The sequence below is a fragment of the Lissotriton vulgaris genome, chromosome 5 (genome assembly GCF_964263255.1).
Source record: "Lissotriton vulgaris chromosome 5, aLisVul1.2, whole genome shotgun sequence".
NCBI classification, from domain to species: domain Eukaryota; kingdom Metazoa; phylum Chordata; class Amphibia; order Caudata; family Salamandridae; genus Lissotriton; species Lissotriton vulgaris.
The window spans coordinates 453,515,003-453,536,453 of NC_141693.1; the positions used below are offsets into that span (position 1 = coordinate 453,515,003).

Genomic DNA, 21,451 nt, shown 5'->3' on the forward strand with positions numbered 1-21,451 from the left:
TTAACTTGGCCAAAGCCTAAAACAGGTGGGTTTTGAAATGTCTAACTTTCAGTATGAATGTTTTCTCAGATAGAATGTTTCTCAGATAGAATGTTTTTCACCCCTCTCCAGTTGCCTATTACGGTGACCTAATGAATGTTAAGAAGGCTCTTTGTGTGAAACAGACAAGGAAGCGAGAAGGGAGTCAAGGACGAAAGAAATTATGACCTCAGTGGAGGCTTACTTTAATTGGGTCAGTGATAATAATTTTGGGGGGTCCTTGAGGGTACAACTAGGCAATGTTCTGTGGCATTAAACACACTATGCTGAGACTTCTTAAGGATAGGAGAGGCTTAGACCTCTGTGCCTTACATTATATGCTTTATTCTCGTTGTATGGCTTCATGCTATGCAATACTTATTTTTAGAAACTTTTACTAAAGTTTCACACTGAAGCCTGTTTCTCTTTATTTTATGGATCTAACTGAAGCTTAGTTTAGCATTTTTAGAGTAGTTAGATTGGGGAATTGGAAAGCTTCATGCAACAAAGACAGGAGGATCAGATTTTTCAATATACTCATTCTGTTGTGTTCCTTTTACTAGGTACTATCTCCACTGAGGCTCTCATTGTTTATTTACCATTGAGAAATAATTTCGCTCGCAGAGTTGGAAGTCCTTTGATAATTCTGTATTTCTATGCAATGTTTCTGAGAATTAGTTATATTACGTTGGCTTTGATTTTGTAATAAAACCAGGGTTACAGTGGTGGAAAAAACTGGGGGGGTCTCTCAAAGGAGCGTGGCCAAAGTAATTAAGGGTGTGGTTTAAACATGTAAGCGAAAAATCTGTGCTTAGCATAGTGTGCCGGCCGACTGATATTTTGCTGCTTCTGTCATTGCATCCAGATATATAATACAACAAGTAACATTACACCTACAGCAAGCCAAAACTATTTACTTTGTCTATGGTTGTTGGTTGTGTAAGCAACAACTATGACATTATTGAATATATGATAATCCTTCAGTTCTGAAATGATGAGAATGTGAAAGAACTTTAACGAGTCTCTTCGAAGATACCCCAAAGGCAGTGAAGGGTGGTGCTGCTGCAGAGTTAAGCTGTTTTTTTCACCCTGAGGATGAGGGCAAAAACGGAGAGCCCGATACGGAACCGTCTCAGCACCTGCTTTTGAGAAGTGCTGGTGATGGGCTCTGGCAGGACCCGGCCCACTTAAAGCCCTGAATAAATCTATGATTATCCTTGACTTACCGACTTTGAGCTTTACTATGTTGCCAAATGGATTGCACTGTGCTGGTGAATTAGAATTGAAACTTAACGCCTTTATTTTTCAAGGTCCCTAAAAAGATTGGTGTCGGAAGGGACAATAACAGGGCGCAACTGCTGGTACAGCACACATCCAATTTACCACAAAACTCAGAGATCCAATCTCTGTGCAAAACGCCCATTTGTACACAGAGCCGAATTTGACTCTAGACTTGAAATCGGGGCCTTAGTGTGAGATTTTCTTAAGCCCACTTTAAGTACCCAGTTGTGAAATGGTGCCCACAACTCCTTGTTAGTGTACTTTCCTCGCATCAATGTGTTGATCAATGGTAACACAAGTTGGATCATTTAGCTGCTTAAACCACTTCGTGTGAGAAATTATCTACTTTTTGATATCTCTTCTTTACTTCTGATCATGGGAAACTTGAATATAAAAGTCCGGACAAACAAAAGTTAGACGTGAATAATACAAACGTGTTTGCACAGAAGGAAATTTGTTGGGACCACATCATAACGAGGATGTTAACAGCTCTATTTTGCAAGTGTGAGAGACTGGTTTCGTGCGCTGCGGCGCTGGCCTGCAGCATCGCCCACTTGTGTGTATCACCACAAGCCTCTCGGCGTGTTTACTGCCATTGTTAAAGCCACAGAGGGCCCTATTCAGTGTCGTGGCGACAAGCACGCCCTGGCATACTCACGGGACGACGATGGGGAGGAGGGAGCGTTTGCACTGCTGAACAAAACGCCCGTGGCACGGTGATAGGAGTTTTTTTTATTTTGTTTCTCTGGTGCCACAAGAGCGCACCCCGAGGGCAGCATTTCGAGCGTAACCCCGCCCCGCACTCCAGGCGTGGGAGGATCTTTGAGCAGGTCAGGTGGCCTTGGACGTTGTAAAAACCCACCGTCCTATTTATGCAAGTTCACTAAACGGTACAGTCACCGTCACGCTAGGTGAATTGTGCCTTCTGTCTGACGCTCCGGTCCTTGGAGAACGAAGAGATGGCGAGCCCATATATCGTGCGCTTCTCCTTCCAGCACCCCACCCAGGCCGTGTGCGTAGTGGGGACGGACGTCATCCTGGATGTGTTCGGGTAAGGAGTCACCTCAGGGCACGTCGCCGTCCGCAGGTATCTCGCATCTCAGCTGACGTAGAGCACGTGACGCCAGTGGTGATGCGTGTGGGCGACGCCCCCCCCCCCTCCCCAGCGTAGGAGAACAAGTTCCCTGACCCCTAGTTGGGTAGTGGTGATGGAAGTGTGCGCAGCGCTCCCGTGTAGGAGAACGAGTCCCCCTGACGCCTGGTTGGGTAGTGGTGATGCAAGTGTGTCATGCGCCTTTGTGTAAGGGAAACCCCGACCCTTAGTTGCATAGTACAAAACAGCAACAAGCAGGGCTCAGGGACGCCGAACAGTGGTGACACCGCACCTGCTGCACCGTGGCTTTCTAAGCCCCACTTGACACTAAGGAACAGGGGGTCAAAGGCACAATTATGGGTCGACCTACAGGATCAGGCTGGTCTTTCGGTTAGCTAGGTACTCGATGGGCTGGTCTGAGGTTCGTGTGTGGGCCGGGTTTTTGGTTGTTTACTCGCCTGTTTCATCATCTGCTGGTTACTCTTGATATTAAAGCAAACATTGTCTGCAGCAATCAAAGTCAAAGACATGCAGCTTTTAACACCTTGCAAACACTTGGGCCGCGTGACTTGAAAAGTTCCAAAACTGGGCCAATAATCTGCTAATATGGGCCACCTTTTTATCTTTCTAATTTTCTAATGGCGCCGCTTTATTTATGTGTCCTGGCCTATATTATGTCACAATCCGACCTTGTGACCTACTTTACTTCACCAGGGCACCATCTTTTCTAGCACAGAACTTTCTTTTCCGAATCAGTTGCATGCTGGTACTTGCAGTCCAATTGGTTCTTTTGAAGCGGCACAAGACTACAACTTACGGAGTATATTAATGTGTTACATTGACGCATAAAGTTGGCATATGCTGTGCTGGAGACAATCAGCTAGATTCATGAAGAACACATTTTGCGATTCCTTAATAGCGAAATTTACCGATTCACTATTAAGGAATAGAAAAATGCTATTCATCAAGAAATCACTCAAGAAATAGCGATTTCTAATTATTCCTTAATTGCGACTCGCAAATTGCGAGTCGCAATTAAGGAATATCTCCCCATTCATTCCTATGGGCCTAGAGGCCCATAGGATTGAATGGGAAGACACACAATTTGCTAATAGCAATTCGAAAAATGAAATTGCGATTTCAAGGGTGCAGGGGTGTCCAAAGGACACCCTGTAGCACCCCTGAAATGTGAATTTACACTGACGTTGTGCACACACGTCAGAAGGAGATGTGTGTGTGTGTAACATGCAACTTTTTTCTAAGTTTTTACTATTTACCACGAGGTTTGACTTTGTGGTAAATAGCGGTCGTAAATTGCGAATTCGCAATTTTTAAATGTTTCATGAATAGCATTTAAGGAATCTCTAATAAAGATTCCTTAAATGCTAATCCTCGCAAATTTGCGAACTCTTTATTAGCGATTTTTGCATTTGGGATGATGAATCCCAAATGCAAAAATTGCACTCGCAAAGGGCCAGATTTTCAGAATCTGGCCCTTTTGCGAGCGCATTTCGCTTGATGAATCTGGCTGATTGAGCCGTAGGCTACATGCAAAATTGCCTTCTCACGGTTAATCAATTTACGTTACAAATAGCGTTCTTGCATTCAAGGGTATAAGAGGCACTAAGTTATTTGGGGGTTGGGGTGGAACACGAACGGGCTTGAGAAGAGTCGAGCTAGGGGTCTCACTTGGCTCTAAGAGCCGAAACACAAGCCGAGAAATCCAAATATGAAAATCGAACAACAAATGTCATGAAGAAATGTGATAAAAACATAACAATGGGACGACTAATGCTTGTTTCGGGGTTGAAGGTGCAATATCAGAATAGGTACATAGGCCTTACGAGACGCCCGATGTCGCCGACTGAGACTTCCCGCAACTAGAATTTGAAGATATTTGAACAGGATCGGATGCATTGGAATTGTTTGGATCAGAAACGTTAGAGTGGAATGCTCAAAGTACCAATAGTGATGTTAACAAATGCACGGAAATACGGAAAGTAAAGTGAGAACTGAACAGAGGCCACAGAACGTGGGAAGGGAAGTTGCGGTCTGACTACTGATTGAATTGTACATATAGACTGTTAATTGCTGCCCAAAATTTTGATAAACACTGTGAAGGAGAAAACTGCTTCTGTGAATAGTAAATACTGAGAGCCCTGATGATGTCCGCCACCGGACGAAACGCATCAGCTGTTTAATGATTGATTAACGGTTGATTTTGACTTGCAAAAAATATTGGAATTTATTGAAGAATCTGTCGTCATTTTTGTTGGATATATGAATAAAGAAAAACTTTGGGAATCAACAACTTTGACCCTGTGACACATTTGTGAAGTTGAAGTCGCTCCCTCAATTCATTGGAAGTTACCTTGCATTCAAGGGTATAAGAGGCACTAAGTTATTTGGGGGGTTGGGGTGGAACACGGACGGGCTTAAGAAGAGTGGAGCTAGGGGTCTGACTTGGCTCTAAGAGCCGAAACACGAGCCGAGAAATCAAAATATGAAAATCAAACAAATGTCATGAAGAAATGTGATAAAAACATAACAATGGGACGACTAATGCTTTTTTCGGGGTTAAAGGTGCAATATCAGAATTTAGGAAGCAGTTGAAGAAGTAATTAATCGATACATTAAAAAAAGGAAGTGGCAGTTTAAGAATATTTGGTGGGTCAAGTGGGGCGCCAGACCTTGCCGATAAAATGACATTTTACCAACTCTTCACCTGCTGCCTTTCATGTCTCTCCCGGGCGAAATCCATGGGAGAACCTATTGTTGCCCTGAACCCGTTTTGAATAAATATTGGAGACATTGCCCTAAAATATTTTGAAAGGTTATTGCATAAAGTTTGAGTGGCAGTTACAACTTGTTCCGCTGGGGCAAGAAACAACATATAGGTATCTGAAATACTGTTTTGGAAGAGTTGTCTGCATTATCGACCTGTTTTGTGCAAAACTCTGCTTGGGCCTTCCATATCTTTTTCTGGAAGACACTGAGGGCCGCTTTATACATTGCATTGTCGTCAGTGGCCTCATGTGGTGTCCTCAGTTTTCTTTCAAAGTGTTTTATAGTGGTGTTTCTCTGCCTCTAGGAACAATGAGAACCAGGCCGCGGACTGGACTTTCTTTTGGGTGCCGTCTTTTCTGTCAGGGCTAATTAATCCAAAGAAGTAAAAGTGAGGGGGTAAATACACAGACACGCATCCATATTGGTTTTTAACAGGATATTCATGGATCTTAGGGAATTTTTCAAGTCGATTCCAGTGATTTTATGTCAAGGTTGTAAAGTCATAACCGTTTTATATGTAGGAATTGGATACTCCTGAAGCTTCAAAGAAAATTATATGATTCAGCCACATGATAAGGACAGTCTGTGTCTAAAGAGGTCATACAATAAGATGCAAGGTCAAATGTATCCCTCTTTTTATGAGTGGGGCTTCTGACTCTGTTGGCGGGTTAAGTATGCTGGTACTGCTGACAGCAGCAATACCTCTTTGAGCTCTAGATCATCATTATGAAAATTAAAGTCCTCTAAAACCGAAATTGAGCATACTGTATCTGTAAAGGTTCTACCACCTTTGCCAGCAACTCCCCATATTTGATGAAATGGTCTGGGGGGCAGTAAACTACCATGCCTGGGAAAGATAAGTTGTGTGCTAGCTTTAGTGAGAAGAAAAGGCCTTCAACCTTATCCATGCCCTCAAGTTTTTTGACACATTGTGAGTGGTTTCCTACCACCAATTTGATTTTCACTAGCCACATGTGTAATGGAATAGCCACCAGCCAGAAATGTTGTATTTGGTAACACGCAGCTCACCAGTGTCGAACTTTACTACTGAGGCAGGTGCAAGGTAGCCCACACTGAAACAGTGTGAATTTTGAGAAGTTGGCTTTTGTGTGAAGTAGTTGCTGGTCCACTGAGACTGGCAACAAACATGACAGAGTAACCGAAAGAAACACTGGGGTGTAAGATTCAGCACCTACATAACCATGTATTCATCAAACTGTTTCGGTTGTGTCCCCCCTGCATTCACATGCTAGCTCCAGCCAATGAGTACAGTCGTTTCCAGAAGTGTTTGTAGTGGTGGTTTTCAGTCTAAGGCCAGTCTCGTGCTGTCAGCTCTCAATGCTTAGCACTCTAATAATTTTCATTTTACTTCGTCCATTGCTGTGGTCATTGCCTTCCCTTCCTGTTGTACAACTGTACTCCTTGTTTATGCGTACCATCTCTCCCCTACACTCTCACCACGCACCTTTCCCGCTTGACTCGCCTGCTCCTCTCCTTTATCGCCTCCTTACTTGTCGAGGCCTGTTCGGACTCACCTGCTTTGTTCCACTCAAAGATGTAACGGTGACGTGTGCGTTTTCTTTTTCTCACAAGCATAGATGGCTGAAGATTCCAGTTGTTTTGTCTTCTACCTGCAGGCAAGGCCATCTGGAAGGGTTCTCGGCTCGCCAGTGGTGAGATGAAACGGAAGTACGCGTTTCAGGAATGTTAAATATCTTGCTCGAGGAAAAAACAGTAGACTAGTCTCAGACTAACGATGACATGACAGTGCCTGTTTAAGAAAATAACTATCATTGCAAAAATAAAAATATATTTATTCGAATAGGGCCATATCCATAAAAGCACATAGAATATAACAATTGATAACACAAATACATGATCACAATAAAAATTCGATGATATTAGGCATAACTATTCAGTATTTAAAACATGTTTAAATAAACACATATACATAAAATCGGACACATTTTAGGGATTACACATCGTATTACGGGCCCGCACGGCAATTCTCAAAAAAGTGCCGACGCGGAGGACTAACTCTTCATCTACAAATGTTAGTATCCTCCTATAGGTATCTACCAGACTGATGGGTATGTTTAAAAAAAATGGAATTAAAAGCCACTTAGCGTATTTTATATAAAACCTGCAGAAAAATAGAAAATGTAAAATTGTTTGGCCGCTCTCTCCATTACATGGGTTAGGGTAGGGGGATCATGATTTACATTGTAGCCGAAAGGGAAACACAACAGGAATTTTACAGTTCCTGTCCTTAGGCGGAAGAGGAGGCCCCTCTCCCAGTGACTCAAGGGCAGGGTGAGAACTGGCCAGAGGGTAGACAACTTTTTCAATAGTCATAAATGTATCTACAGAGGTTTTTTTTAGATTCCCTCTTCAGCCGTTCAAGAGCCATATAGCTTGTAAAGTACATTCCTAAGGGCATTTTTATGATTGGTCTCGGCTATGCCTGGGGTTAGAAAAAGCTTTCGACCCAACACTGAAAAATTGGCAAATTTCCAATAATTCTTCTCCCTTTTAATCTGGGCATTAAGAGCTCATAAAACTACAAAAACCTTCCAGGGACACTTAAAAGGGGAGATGCTCTTATGCTAACCAGCCTTTGCTACCAAAAGTTTGTGGGAGCTGAACCCTGATCGTTTCCTGAACCCACAATATCTTATGCACCCCATTTTTTACCTGAAGCAGTTCAGCTCCATGACCTCTAGTTGATGTAGCGGCAAAAGACTAGCCTCCTTGTCAATGAAATATTAATTTAGCAGAGTAAGAGTTGGAATAGAAACTGGGACTATTAAATAAGTGAGTTCTCAATCAAAATAAAGTTTATAAGACATTTCAGAATTGTTAATAAAAACAGAATAGAGAAATGCATAATTTGCCATGAAGGCTCAGATACAGAACACAGAATCACAAATCATACTAAAATCCCTATTTAGGCAATTAAATATCTCTACGTTCTAAGGGTCAAACTCTCAAGCCCCTATTAAAAAAAGATAATCTTGACGCAACAGAATTTAAAAACTATCTCCCTACTTCCGGGTCCTGCCAAGATTCTGGAGAAACATCTTAATGCCCAGCTGAGTATGTATTTGGAACAACAGCATCTACTTGATCCTTCTCAGTATGGATTCAGAAGTTGCCATGCATCTGAAACTGCATTAATAACTGCAGTAAATACCATTTGCACCTTTGTTGATGCTGGGCATACCTCGTTGTTGATCTTATTGGAGCTGTCTGCGGCATTTGATATCATCTCGCCAATGAAGCTGTTTGACCGTCTCCAAGAATTCAGGGTGACAGATTCTGCCTTGAAGCTGCTGTCTTCTTTTCTAACTGAAAGGTCACATAAAGTAAAGATGGAGCAATTTTATTCAGACCCCACTTTCACTCTTTGTGGAGTCCCAGAGTTGTCCTCTTTGAGCCCCACCCTTTTTAATATATGTCTCCCCACTGCCGAAGCTGCCGAAGCTGGTCAGATCATTTGGGTTGGAGGCAATATCCTATGCAGGTGACACACAATTAATTGTGTCCATCACAGAGAACATAGAGGCCTCAGCCGCCAACTTTAACAGCTGCTTGAAGGTGGTGGCATCCTGGATGAAAAACAGCTATCTTCAACTAAATGGGGACAGGGGCGTGGCCAAAATGGCCACACAGCATTGAAGCTCCGGTGCTCGCTGCACTTCACACAGCAGGGACAACATGAACCGGGCACATTTCCTCCAGACCTGCAGCAGAGGCTGCATGTAATAATCTGCCCGCTGAACTGGGGCCACAAACATTTCGAGCAGGCATCCCTGCAACCCCCCTAAGCTGAGATGGTGAGAGCTGGTTGAGCCATCTGGAGACCAGACCCGCCTCGGATCCCTGTGGTAAGAGGGTCTATGGGCAAGCCTGAGGCTTGAGCAGTGGTGTTTAGTTGGGTCCCCCAACTGCCCGCTCAGCCCCAGGTGTGAGGGAGAAGAAGACTGTGTTTTGACGCGAAGCGGCGGACAAATGGGCAGCATCGGAGACCGGGTGAGTGCTGGGGGCAGAGCCATGATGGATGCGGCAGAGCGTGAGAGGATATTGCGTAACCCAGCTCGGGGGCAGCACTGGGCCACAGCCGCTTCTTCCTTTCCTCCCCCCACTCCAAAACGCCTACAGATGATCGGGTTAGTTGCCACATTGGAGCGGGAGATTGTCCTCCGCCCTTGGGGCCCAGCGCAGTGACGAAGTAGGATCGTAGGGCTCTGCCATTTTCTCCCTGTGAGGCCCTAATACACGCATGAGACACCACAACGGCAATAGCTTCCACTCGCCTAGGAGACTGGTGCTGGATTATATATCGAGGGCGGAGATTGCACCGCTCGTTTATTGTGGAGCCATCCCTCCCCTGTACATGCAACACTTTGCCTTGACTGGGGTGTATGCCTGAAGGATCTGGGCTGTTGCTTTCTCAGTGAACAACACTGGGATAGGTTTGCTTCTCTAACCATCCAATCTCACAACCAGGAGCATAGCCCTAGGTTCAAAGCCTGACCCTACTCGAGGGGTGTGTCTCTGTCCTTCCCCCCTTGCCCTGTCTTTCCTACTACATCAGCAGCCTACAGCCGAATCACCCTGTAGTGGAGGTGTGTGGTGGCCGGAGGTGAGTTACTCCTTCATTTTTGTGTGTGGGCACCTCTCTTCCCCCCCCATTGTCCAGGTGTGGCGCGGGGGCCTGACCCTTTTGTGAAACACGACCTACACACAGTACTGCCATGGGTCATAGGGACCCTAAACAACGAAAGCTGAACTTTGACAAACAGGACACATCTACTGATCATGGCCCTGACGGGGAGGATGGGTTGGAGCGCGACCAACAGCCACAAGGGGCGGATGGCACTGCGGCTATCATGCCAGAACCCCGAGTGGGATTTAGTGTAATAGACACTAGATTCAACTCCCTGACTACCCACCTCGACAGAATGGGGGAACACCGGAAGAACGACCGCACTAGATTAGACGAGGCTGAAAAGCGTATTTCATCGCACGAGGATCAAACCACAGACACAAGGCGTCGACTGGAACCAGTGGAACGTCTACTTAAATCTGTAGTGATTAAAGAATGAAGATCTGGAAGCGAGGTCTAGGAGGAACAACATTTGCATAATGGGTCTGGCGGAGTCCACAAACATGGGGCGGCCTGAACCTTTCATCGAGTCCTTGTTAGTTGAACTGTTTGGGGCTGATAACTTCTTTATGGCCTTTATTGTAGAAAGGCCCCATAGATCTGTAGGCCCACACCCTCCCCCAGGGCCCCCGACCCATTATTGCTCACATGCTCAATTCTAGAGACCGCAACACGACACTCCGCCTAGCCCGAGAAAATGCGCTAGTGCAATACCAAGGCACTACTCTCTCATTTTACCCGGATCATACTGTTGCAGTCCAAGAGGCGCGCTGTAAATTTGTGGATGCAAAACTTCAGCTCCGCAAGATGGTCTTGAAATATGCTATGCTTTATTCAGCCAAGCTTCAAATAATGGTGGACAATAAAGCAAGTTTTTCCAAAATGCTGCAGACGCAATGACCTTCTGCAAACACCAAAATGCAACTCATAGAAGCCCTGCCCGTTCTTCTGGACACTCCTCCCCGGACAGGTAGCTCGCTTCAAAGTGCTAAACTGTTTACTATGGAATAGCGGCCTTTGGGATACTGCACGTGTGTCCCTACTTGGTTGGTTTCGTAAGATGAAAGAGCTGAGGACAGAGCCATACAGAGTTTAAACAGTTATGTACCTTCCTATATTCCGATACCATGCTAAATGCTTAATTTGAGTAATGGGCATTGAGCGTCCGAGGTGTTGCCCGCCTCCAATGGATGATTCCGACCAGGTTGTTTTGGGGGATTTTCCTTTCAGGTAGGGAGGGGGGAGGGTGGATATTCACTGGATTTTTGAGCCCAGGTGTCGGAGGGGGGTGGAGGTGGTCACTTTCTTAAAGGATGTCGTTCTTTGCATTTTCAGTGTATTGGTTTTTAAGGTTCCCGCTGTATCTTTTCCTACATGTCCCTCGCTCTCAACAATCGAAATGTAGACTTGTCTCCCGGATACATGTGCATGTACACCCCCCCTTCTGGTCATGACCTCGGATTCCGCTGTTAAAGTTAAACCCATTACTTGGAATGTAAGAGGGCTTAACAACCCTAGAAAGTGCAAACTAGTGCTGGCATACCTCCGAAGATACTATATTAAGATAGCATTCTTACAAAAGACCCACCTCCCTTTGCAAAAAACCCTACATTTGCCTCATCATGGGGACCACATATATTCCTTGCAAGTTACAGCACCTACTCTGGTGGGGTGTGTATCCTGGTTCATCATAACCTCCCTTTTATGCTTGAATAAATGGTGGCTGGTACACAAGGACGATACCTTCTGGTGGTGGGATCACTGATGGGTAAAACAGTGGCATTTATCAATATTTACGCACCTAACACAGACGATCCCATGTTTTTCACCACCTATACATTACTACATCAATATGAATACAACACGATTTTTCTTGGGAGGGGGGATTTCAATATATGGTTAGACCCTGAGCCCGACTCCTCGAGTACTGTCCATGGCATTATGCCTCATGCACACCGAGAGCTGATGGACCTCATCCGGTCCCGAAACCTACAGGATCTTTGGCGCACACACCATCCATCAACTTCAGGCTATACCTTACTCTCGGCACCACACTTCACCTAGTTACTCATAGACTACTGGCTCACTGACGCATTGGGGTGTCGATGGACGAAGGGCGTAGACACATTACAGTGCACGCTTTCAGACCATGCACCAGTACTCCTCCATTTAAACATTTCACATGTTGTTGGGTGGGTGCAGAGGTGGTCATCCCCAGCTACTGCTTTGCTGGATGCCTTGTTTAAGGCTGAGATACAGGAGGTCATTGAAGAATACTTCACTCTGAATACGGGGTCAGTAGCTAAGTTTGCCACTTTATGGGATGTCTTTAAGGCATATATCCGGGGTATTTGTAGATCTAAACAGCCCGTGTCCTGCGCTCAATACGGGGTAGTTTTGCCTGGGTTGAAGAGGAGCTGTCGCTGCTGGACGCTTCGCCGCCCACCCCGATCCCTTAGGTAGACGTAGCACGCTTACACTTGAATTCAATGAACATGCAGATAGGGAGGCTACTTTATTTGGTAAATTTCACACAACACGTCGGTATGGTGATGGAAAGTGCCCTGTTAAAACCTTAGCGTGCTTAGTGAGGCCATCCCGGGGAACAGGGCATATAGCGGCAATACAAAGAGCGGGTGACTCAGTGGCTACTGAAGATGCGGACATTATATCAGAACTCGTCTCGTAATATCGGTCCCTGTATACCACCAAACTTCACAAGGACTTTACACAACATTTAACATACCTGCAAGAGATTGCAATGGTATGGCTCACCACTGGTCAGGCTGAATTCCTCAGTGATCCTTTCACTATAGAGGAGGTCAACTCGGCAATAGATGCCCTATGCGGAGCGAAGAAGGCTCCTTGCCTAGATGGGCTGTCAGGAATATTCTATAAAATATTGACACCTTAGCACCACAGCTACTCAAGGTCTATGCAGAGGCACTGGAAGATGGCGTACTCCCCCCCCCCTCTATGAGAGAGGCGGCCATGTCTCTTTTGCTGAAAGCAGAATATACTTTGACAATAAAATCCTGGCGAAAATGCTATCTACTCAACTCTCTTTGCTTCTGGACCAGATACTGTCACCAGTGCAGTCCGGTTTTGTTCCAAACAGGTCTACTGCCCTAAACCTCTGAACGGTCTTCTCAGTAATTAATATAATTGAACCTAGTGTCCCCGCAGCAATAGCCCTTCTTGACACGGAGAAGGCTTTTGAATCCTTAGAATGGCCGTTTTTTGTCGCTACGCTACGCAAATAGAGCCTCCTAGCCAACTTTATTGCACTGATTGTGCTATTATATGCGGCCCCCACGGCTCGGATTCAAGTGAATGGCTCCCTATCTCAGTCAATTCCTACTTCACGAGGGACCCGGCGGGGCTGTCCCTTATCCCCTCTTCTTTATAATGGCTATAGACCCGCTAATAAGACACCTACAGGAAAAACACATGTTCTGTGGCCTCCTGTTTTAGTCAGGACCCCTATTAATGTTGATGTATGCAGACAACATATTGCTTTTTATTAGGCATCCTAACACTAACTTGCATCCTCTACTTGAATAAATAAATTGTTTAGTTTCCAATCACTGATTTGCCACCCCGGGGGGAATGGAGGTGCCACTTAGATGGGCCGGAGACACCACCAAATAACTTGGCATTACACTGCACAAACACAAGCAACAAGTCATACCCTCAACTACGGACCAGATATCACACAACTTAGTTCACAAGTTGAGAGATGGATTCAGCTTCCAATTTCTAAGGCAGGGCGCAGCGCCCTCATTAAAATGAATGTTTTGCCACAGTTCTTATATCTATTAGTTAATATACCCATCCCACTCACCAGTGCCTTTTTCACACAATTGCCTGGTATGCTTATGCGATTGATCTGAGGGGGCGCAGACCGCGGATAGCGTTTGACACTTTAACGCTTTCATATGACAGGGGCTGGTTTGCAGTCCCAGATTTTCACCTTTACTATCTGGTCACAGAGGTGCAATTTGCTCATCATTGGCTCCACACAGATGCCCGCATACTATACACCAAGCCCGAGCGGGATTTAGCTTCCTATTTCCAAGGGGTATTCCAATAGATACAAATGACATACAACCGCTCTCCACTACATGCTGGGCCTGGCGCAGACTGAGCTGAAAGTTGGGTGACTGCTTTCTGTACCTCCAGTCCAGTGCAAAAAAAGCCCAGTCCAGACCAGCACTCTCCCCAGCAGCTCTGCATTATCGCCGCAGTGCAGAGTCCTCCCCTGTGAAGGGTTCGCGCCGGGAGCCCGCTCCAGCCTCAAGATGATCCCGGCCTCAACCAGGCCTCGAACCCTGGATCCACGATGACCCACCGCTACAACAATACAGCCCTCCTCACACTCAACCCCGGAAGACTCAGAGACTGCAAACAGGCCTTGCCGAACTCGACCCACTGCCAGTTCTCCTGCCTCCACTGCCGTCAGACCTTCACCACCACCCGACCTTGGGCACCACCGACACCTGTACTGACTACACCCTAAGATGCATCCTCCTCAACGTGCTCTCCGTACACAAACACGCCATAGAAATTTGGAACCTACTCGACTCTCTCTCGCCCGACATCGCCTTCCTCACCGAGACATGGACCAACGCCACCTCCACCCCAACAAAAACACAGCCATCTCGGACAGATACACGATCCAGAGGAAGGATCTGCCCTAACACCACACTCCGAGGAACCCGTGTCTACAGACCCCCTGGCCCCTGGACACCCTTCGCCACCACCATCACAGACTTCATCGCACCCCACGCAATCACATCAATACATTTCATACTCATTGGAGACCTCAATTTCCACCTTGACAACCCCAGCAACCCCAACTCCACCATCCTTTGAGACAACCTCGCCAACATCTGACTCGATCAACTGATCACCACACCTAAAACAGAGCAGGACACACCCTCAACCCCATTTTCACTGCAGGCAACAGCACTCACTTTAGCCACACAACGCAACCGCCATGGACCGACCCCCACTGCGTCCACTTCACCGTCGACAAACCCAAAGCACCAAACCACCCCCCTCCCACCACGAAGGAACTGGAGCAAGGTTACCGACAAGCAACGGAACTCCACCCTCACCCGAGACAAACCCACCTGGGCATCCGACGCAAACATCACAGCCACAGGACTCCACTCTTGGATCACCAACTGCGCGGACGAGCTGCCCGCTATGCAACCCCAGCAAACAGCGCTCCAGGAAAGCTGCCTGGTTCACCAACGTTCTCCAAAACGTCAGGTGTACCTGCAGACGTCTAGAGTAGAACTTGAGGAACACCAGGACAACCGATAACTACTCCACCTACAAGGACGCCATGACGGACTCCCACAACCAAATCAGAACAACCAAAGGAACTTCATCCACAACAAAATCCTTGCCAACTCCAAGGAACTATTCAGTGTCATCCAGGATTTCCCCAAACCAAGCGAGGAAGCCATAGTCATCACCCCGTCCCAAGACCTCTGCGACAAGCTTGGAACCTACTTCCACCTCAAGATCTGGAGACTCTACAACAACTTAGTTGACCACCCACTAGACGCCACAGCAGGCACCCCGCCCACCAGAGACACCAGCCATCCCACCATCTCAAACTGGCCACCAATCACGACAGAGGACACCGCCAGAACCATGAAAGGCATCCACTCGGGGGACCCCACTGACCCCTGCCCCCCACACATCTACCACAGGGCTGTGGACGCCATCGCACCCGAACTACGATGGACCATCTACACCACCTTCACAACAGGCACTTTCCCAGATGACTGGAAGCGCGCGGAAGTCAGGCCCCTGCTCAGGAAGCCCTCCGACTTCAAGAACTACCAGCCCATCTTGCTCCTACCCTTCCCAGCCAAGGTGGCAGAGAAAGCAGTCAACAGGGAACTGACACGATTCATTGAAAAGAATGCTTTCCTTGACCCATCCCAATCCAAATTCCCAAGGAACCACAGCACCTAAGACCGTCCTACTCGCTGCCACAGATGATATTCGCACCCCCCTGGACCAAGGCCACTCCGCAGCCCTCCTCCTCCTCGAGCTGTCAGCAGCCTTCGACACAGTCTCTCACCACATACTAGTCAACAGACTACATGACATCGGCATACGAGGAACTGCCCGGGACTGGATCCGATTGTTCCTCACCGGAAGAAGCCAAAGGATCAGACCCTTCCCCTCCAACCCCACGGAAATCACCTGCGGAGTCCCACAGGGGTCACCGCTGAGCCCGACCCTCTTCAAAATCTACATGGACCCCTACGCAGCCATTATCCGACAACACGGCCTCAACATTGTATCCTACGCCAAGGACATCCAGCTCATCCTCTCCCTCACCAGAGACCCCACCATCTCAAAACTCAACTTCCAGAGAGGAATGCAGGATGCTGCAATCTGGGTGACCAACAACTGCCTAAAACTCAACGCTGAAAAGACAGAAGTCCTCGTCCTCGGAACCACCCCTTCAGCATGGGACAACACTTTGTGGCCGACCGCCCTCGGAAGCATCTTACTCAATTCATCACTCGCAATGAACTGACAGGTGAACGCCATCACCTCCAGCTGCTTCAACACCCTCCGCATCCTTCGTAAGACCTTCAAATGGATCACCCCGGGCTCAAGACCTGGCTCTTTGGCTGAACGACCTGCTTACCCCCCTCCCCCCAACCCCATCCCCAGTGCCTTTGAGTCCCTCACAGGTGAGTAGCGCACTTACAATTCCCCGATTGATTACTTGACTGTCATCACCAGAGCTTCCGCTGTACCAGAACCTGCACCTACCACTCACATCTTTAATCTGTAGTGATTAAAGAATGAAGATCTGGAAGCGAGGTCTAGGAGGAACAACATTTGCATAATGGGTCTGGCGGAGTCCACAAACATGGGGCGGCCTGAACCTTTCATCGAGTCCTTGTTAGTTGAACTGTTTGGGGCTGATAACTTCTTTATGGCCTTTATTGTAGAAAGGCCCCATAGATCTGTAGGCCCACACCCTCCCCCAGGGCCCCCGACCCATTATTGCTCACATGCTCAATTCTAGAGACCGCAACACGACACTCCGCCTAGCCCGAGAAAATGCGCTAGTGCAATACCAAGGCACTACTCTCTCATTTTACCCGGATCATACTGTTGCAGTCCAAGAGGCGCGCTGTAAATTTGTGGATGCAAAACTTCAGCTCCGCAAGATGGTCTTGAAATATGCTATGCTTTATTCAGCCAAGCTTCAAATAATGGTGGACAATAAAGCAAGTTTTTCCAAAATGCTGCAGACGCAATGACCTTCTGCAAACACCAAAATGCAACTCATAGAAGCCCTGCCCGTTCTTCTGGACACTCCTCCCCGGACAGGTAGCTCGCTTCAAAGTGCTAAACTGTTTACTATGGAATAGCGGCCTTTGGGATACTGCACGTGTGTCCCTACTTGGTTGGTTTCGTAAGATGAAAGAGCTGAGGACAGAGCCATACAGAGTTTAAACAGTTATGTACCTTCCTATATTCCGATACCATGCTAAATGCTTAATTTGAGTAATGGGCATTGAGCGTCCGAGGTGTTGCCCGCCTCCAATGGATGATTCCGACCAGGTTGTTTTGGGGGATTTTCCTTTCAGGTAGGGAGGGGGGAGGGTGGATATTCACTGGATTTTTGAGCCCAGGTGTCGGAGGGGGGTGGAGGTGGTCACTTTCTTAAAGGATGTCGTTCTTTGCATTTTCAGTGTATTGGTTTTTAAGGTTCCCGCTGTATCTTTTCCTACATGTCCCTCGCTCTCAACAATCGAAATGTAGACTTGTCTCCCGGATACATGTGCATGTACACCCCCCCTTCTGGTCATGACCTCGGATTCCGCTGTTAAAGTTAAACCCATTACTTGGAATGTAAGAGGGCTTAACAACCCTAGAAAGTGCAAACTAGTGCTGGCATACCTCCGAAGATACTATATTAAGATAGCATTCTTACAAAAGACCCACCTCCCTTTGCAAAAAACCCTACATTTGCCTCATCATGGGGACCACATATATTCCTTGCAAGTTACAGCACCTACTCTGGTGGGGTGTGTATCCTGGTTCATCATAACCTCCCTTTTATGCTTGAATAAATGGTGGCTGGTACACAAGGACGATACCTTCTGGTGGTGGGATCACTGATGGGTAAAACAGTGGCATTTATCAATATTTACGCACCTAACACAGACGATCCCATGTTTTTCACCACCTATATATTACTACATCAATATGAATACAACACGATTTTTCTTGGGAGGGGGGATTTCAATATATGGTTAGACCCTGAGCCCGACTCCTCGAGTACTGTCCATGGCATTATGCCTCATGCACACCGAGAGCTGATGGACCTCATCCGGTCCCGAAACCTACAGGATCTTTGGCGCACACACCATCCATCAACTTCAGGCTATACCTTACTCTCGGCACCACACTTCACCTAGTTACTCATAGACTACTGGCTCACTGACGCATTGGGGTGTCGATGGACGAAGGGCGTAGACACATTACAGTGCACGCTTTCAGACCATGCACCAGTACTCCTCCATTTAAACATTTCACATGTTGTTGGGTGGGTGCAGAGGTGGTCATCCCCAGCTACTGCTTTGCTGGATGCCTTGTTTAAGGCTGAGATACAGGAGGTCATTGAAGAATACTTCACTCTGAATACGGGGTCAGTAGCTAAGTTTGCCACTTTATGGGATGTCTTTAAGGCATATATCCGGGGTATTTGTAGATCTAAACAGCCCGTGTCCTGCGCTCAATACGGGGTAGTTTTGCCTGGGTTGAAGAGGAGCTGTCGCTGCTGGACGCTTCGCCGCCCACCCCGATCCCTTAGGTAGACGTAGCACGCTTACACTTAAATTCAATGAACATGCAGATAGGGAGGCTACTTTATTTGGTAAATTTCACACAACACGTCGGTATGGTGATGGAAAGTGCCCTGTTAAAACCTTAGCGTGCTTAGTGAGGCCATCCCGGGGAACAGGGCATATAGCGGCAATACAAAGAGCGGGTGACTCAGTGGCTACTGAAGATGCGGACATTATATCAGAACTCGTCTCGTAATATCGGTCCCTGTATACCACCAAACTTCACAAGGACTTTACACAACATTTAACATACCTGCAAGAGATTGCAATGGTATGGCTCACCACTGGTCAGGCTGAATTCCTCAGTGATCCTTTCACTATAGAGGAGGTCAACTCGGCAATAGATGCCCTATGCGGAGCGAAGAAGGCTCCTTGCCTAGATGGGCTGTCAGGAATATTCTATAAAATATTGACACCTTAGCACCACAGCTACTCAAGGTCTATGCAGAGGCACTGGAAGATGGCGTACTCCCCCCCCCTCTATGAGAGAGGCGGCCATGTCTCTTTTGCTGAAAGCAGAATATACTTTGACAATAAAATCCTGGCGAAAATGCTATCTACTCAACTCTCTTTGCTTCTGGACCAGATACTGTCACCAGTGCAGTCCGGTTTTGTTCCAAACAGGTCTACTGCCCTAAACCTCTGAACGGTCTTCTCAGTAATTAATATAATTGAACCTAGTGTCCCCGCAGCAATAGCCCTTCTTGACACGGAGAAGGCTTTTGAATCCTTAGAATGGCCGTTTTTTGTCGCTACGCTACGCAAATAGAGCCTCCTAGCCAACTTTATTGCACTGATTGTGCTATTATATGCGGCCCCCACGGCTCGGATTCAAGTGAATGGCTCCCTATCTCAGTCAATTCCTACTTCACGAGGGACCCGGCGGGGCTGTCCCTTATCCCCTCTTCTTTATAATGGCTATAGACCCGCTAATAAGACACCTACAGGAAAAACACATGTTCTGTGGCCTCCTGTTTTAGTCAGGACCCCTATTAATGTTGATGTATGCAGACAACATATTGCTTTTTATTAGGCATCCTAACACTAACTTGCATCCTCTACTTGAATAAATAAATCGTTTAGTTTCCAATCACTGATTTGCCACCCCGGGGGGAATGGAGGTGCCACTTAGATGGGCCGGAGACACCACCAAATAACTTGGCATTACACTGCACAAACACAAGCAACAAGTCATACCCTCAACTACGGACCAGATATCACACAACTTAGTTCACAAGTTGAGAGATGGATTCAGCTTCCAATTTCTAAGGCAGGGCGCAGCGCCCTCATTAAAATGAATGTTTTGCCACAGTTCTTATATCTATTAGTTAATATACCCATCCCACTCACCAGTGCCTTTTTCACACAATTGCCTGGTATGCTTATGCGATTGATCTGAGGGGGCGCAGACCGCGGATAGCGTTTGACACTTTAACGCTTTCATATGACAGGGGCTGGTTTGCAGTCCCAGATTTTCACCTTTACTATCTGGTCACAGAGGTGCAATTTGCTCATCATTGGCTCCACACAGATGCCCGCATACTATACACCAAGCCCGAGCGGGATTTAGCTTCCTATTTCCAAGGGGTATTCCAATAGATACAAATGACATACAACCGCTCTCCACTACATGCTGGGCCTGGCGCAGACTGAGCTGAAAGTTGGGTGACTGCTTTCTGTACCTCCAGTCCAGTGCAAAAAAAGCCCAGTCCAGACCAGCACTCTCCCCAGCAGCTCTGCATTATCGCCGCAGTGCAGAGTCCTCCCCTGTGAAGGGTTCGCGCCGGAAGCCCGCTCCAGCCTCAAGGTGATCCCGACCTCAACCAGGCCTCGAACCCTGGATCCACGGTGACCCACCGCTACAACAATACAGCCCTCCTCACACTCAACCCCGGAAGACTCAGAGACTGCAAACAGGCCTTGCCGAACTCGACCCACTGCCAGTTCTCCTGCCTCCACTGCCGTCAGACCTTCACCACCACCCGACCTTGGGCACCACCGACACCTGTACTGACTACACCCTAAGATGCATCCTCCTCAACGTGCTCTCCGTACACAAACACGCCATAGAAATTTGGAACCTACTCGACTCTCTCTCGCCCGACATCGCCTTCCTCACGGAGACATGGACCAATGCCACCTCCACCCCAACAAAAACACAGCCATCTCGGACAGATACACGATCCAGAGGAAGGATCTGCCCTAACACCACACTCCGAGGAACCCGTGTCTACAGACCCCCTGGCCCCTGGACACCCTTCGCCACCACCATCACAGACTTCATCGCACCCCACGCAATCACATCAATACATTTCATACTCATTGGAGACCTCAATTTCCACCTTGACAACCCCAGCAACCCCAACTCCACCATCCTTTGAGACAACCTCGCCAACATCTGACTCGATCAACTGATCACCACACCTAAAACAGAGCAGGACACACCCTCAACCCCATTTTCACTGCAGGCAACAGCACTCACTTTAGCCACACAACGCAACCGCCATGGACCGACCCCCACTGCGTCCACTTCACCGTCGACAAACCCAAAGCACCAAACCACCCCCCTCCCACCACGAAGGAACTGGAGCAAGGTTACCGACAAGCAACGGAACTCCACCCTCACCCGAGACAAACCCACCTGGGCATCCGACGCAAACATCACAGCCACAGGACTCCACTCTTGGATCACCAACTGCGCGG

General features: G+C 47.3%; 1 protein-coding gene across 1 annotated transcript in view; it reads left to right on the plus strand.

Moving 5' to 3' along the window:
* The first annotated feature begins 2,100 nt into the window (after window positions 1-2,100).
* The window catches only part of LOC147711065 (protein-arginine deiminase type-3-like), a 361,895-nt gene continuing 342,544 nt past the window's right edge, over window positions 2,101-21,451 (plus strand). The window contains exon 1 of the mRNA XM_086921888.1: window positions 2,101-2,350. Coding sequence (XP_086778014.1) covers window positions 2,259-2,350 — 92 coding nt within the window. The 5' untranslated portion in view covers window positions 2,101-2,258. The remainder of the gene's footprint in view (window positions 2,351-21,451) is intronic.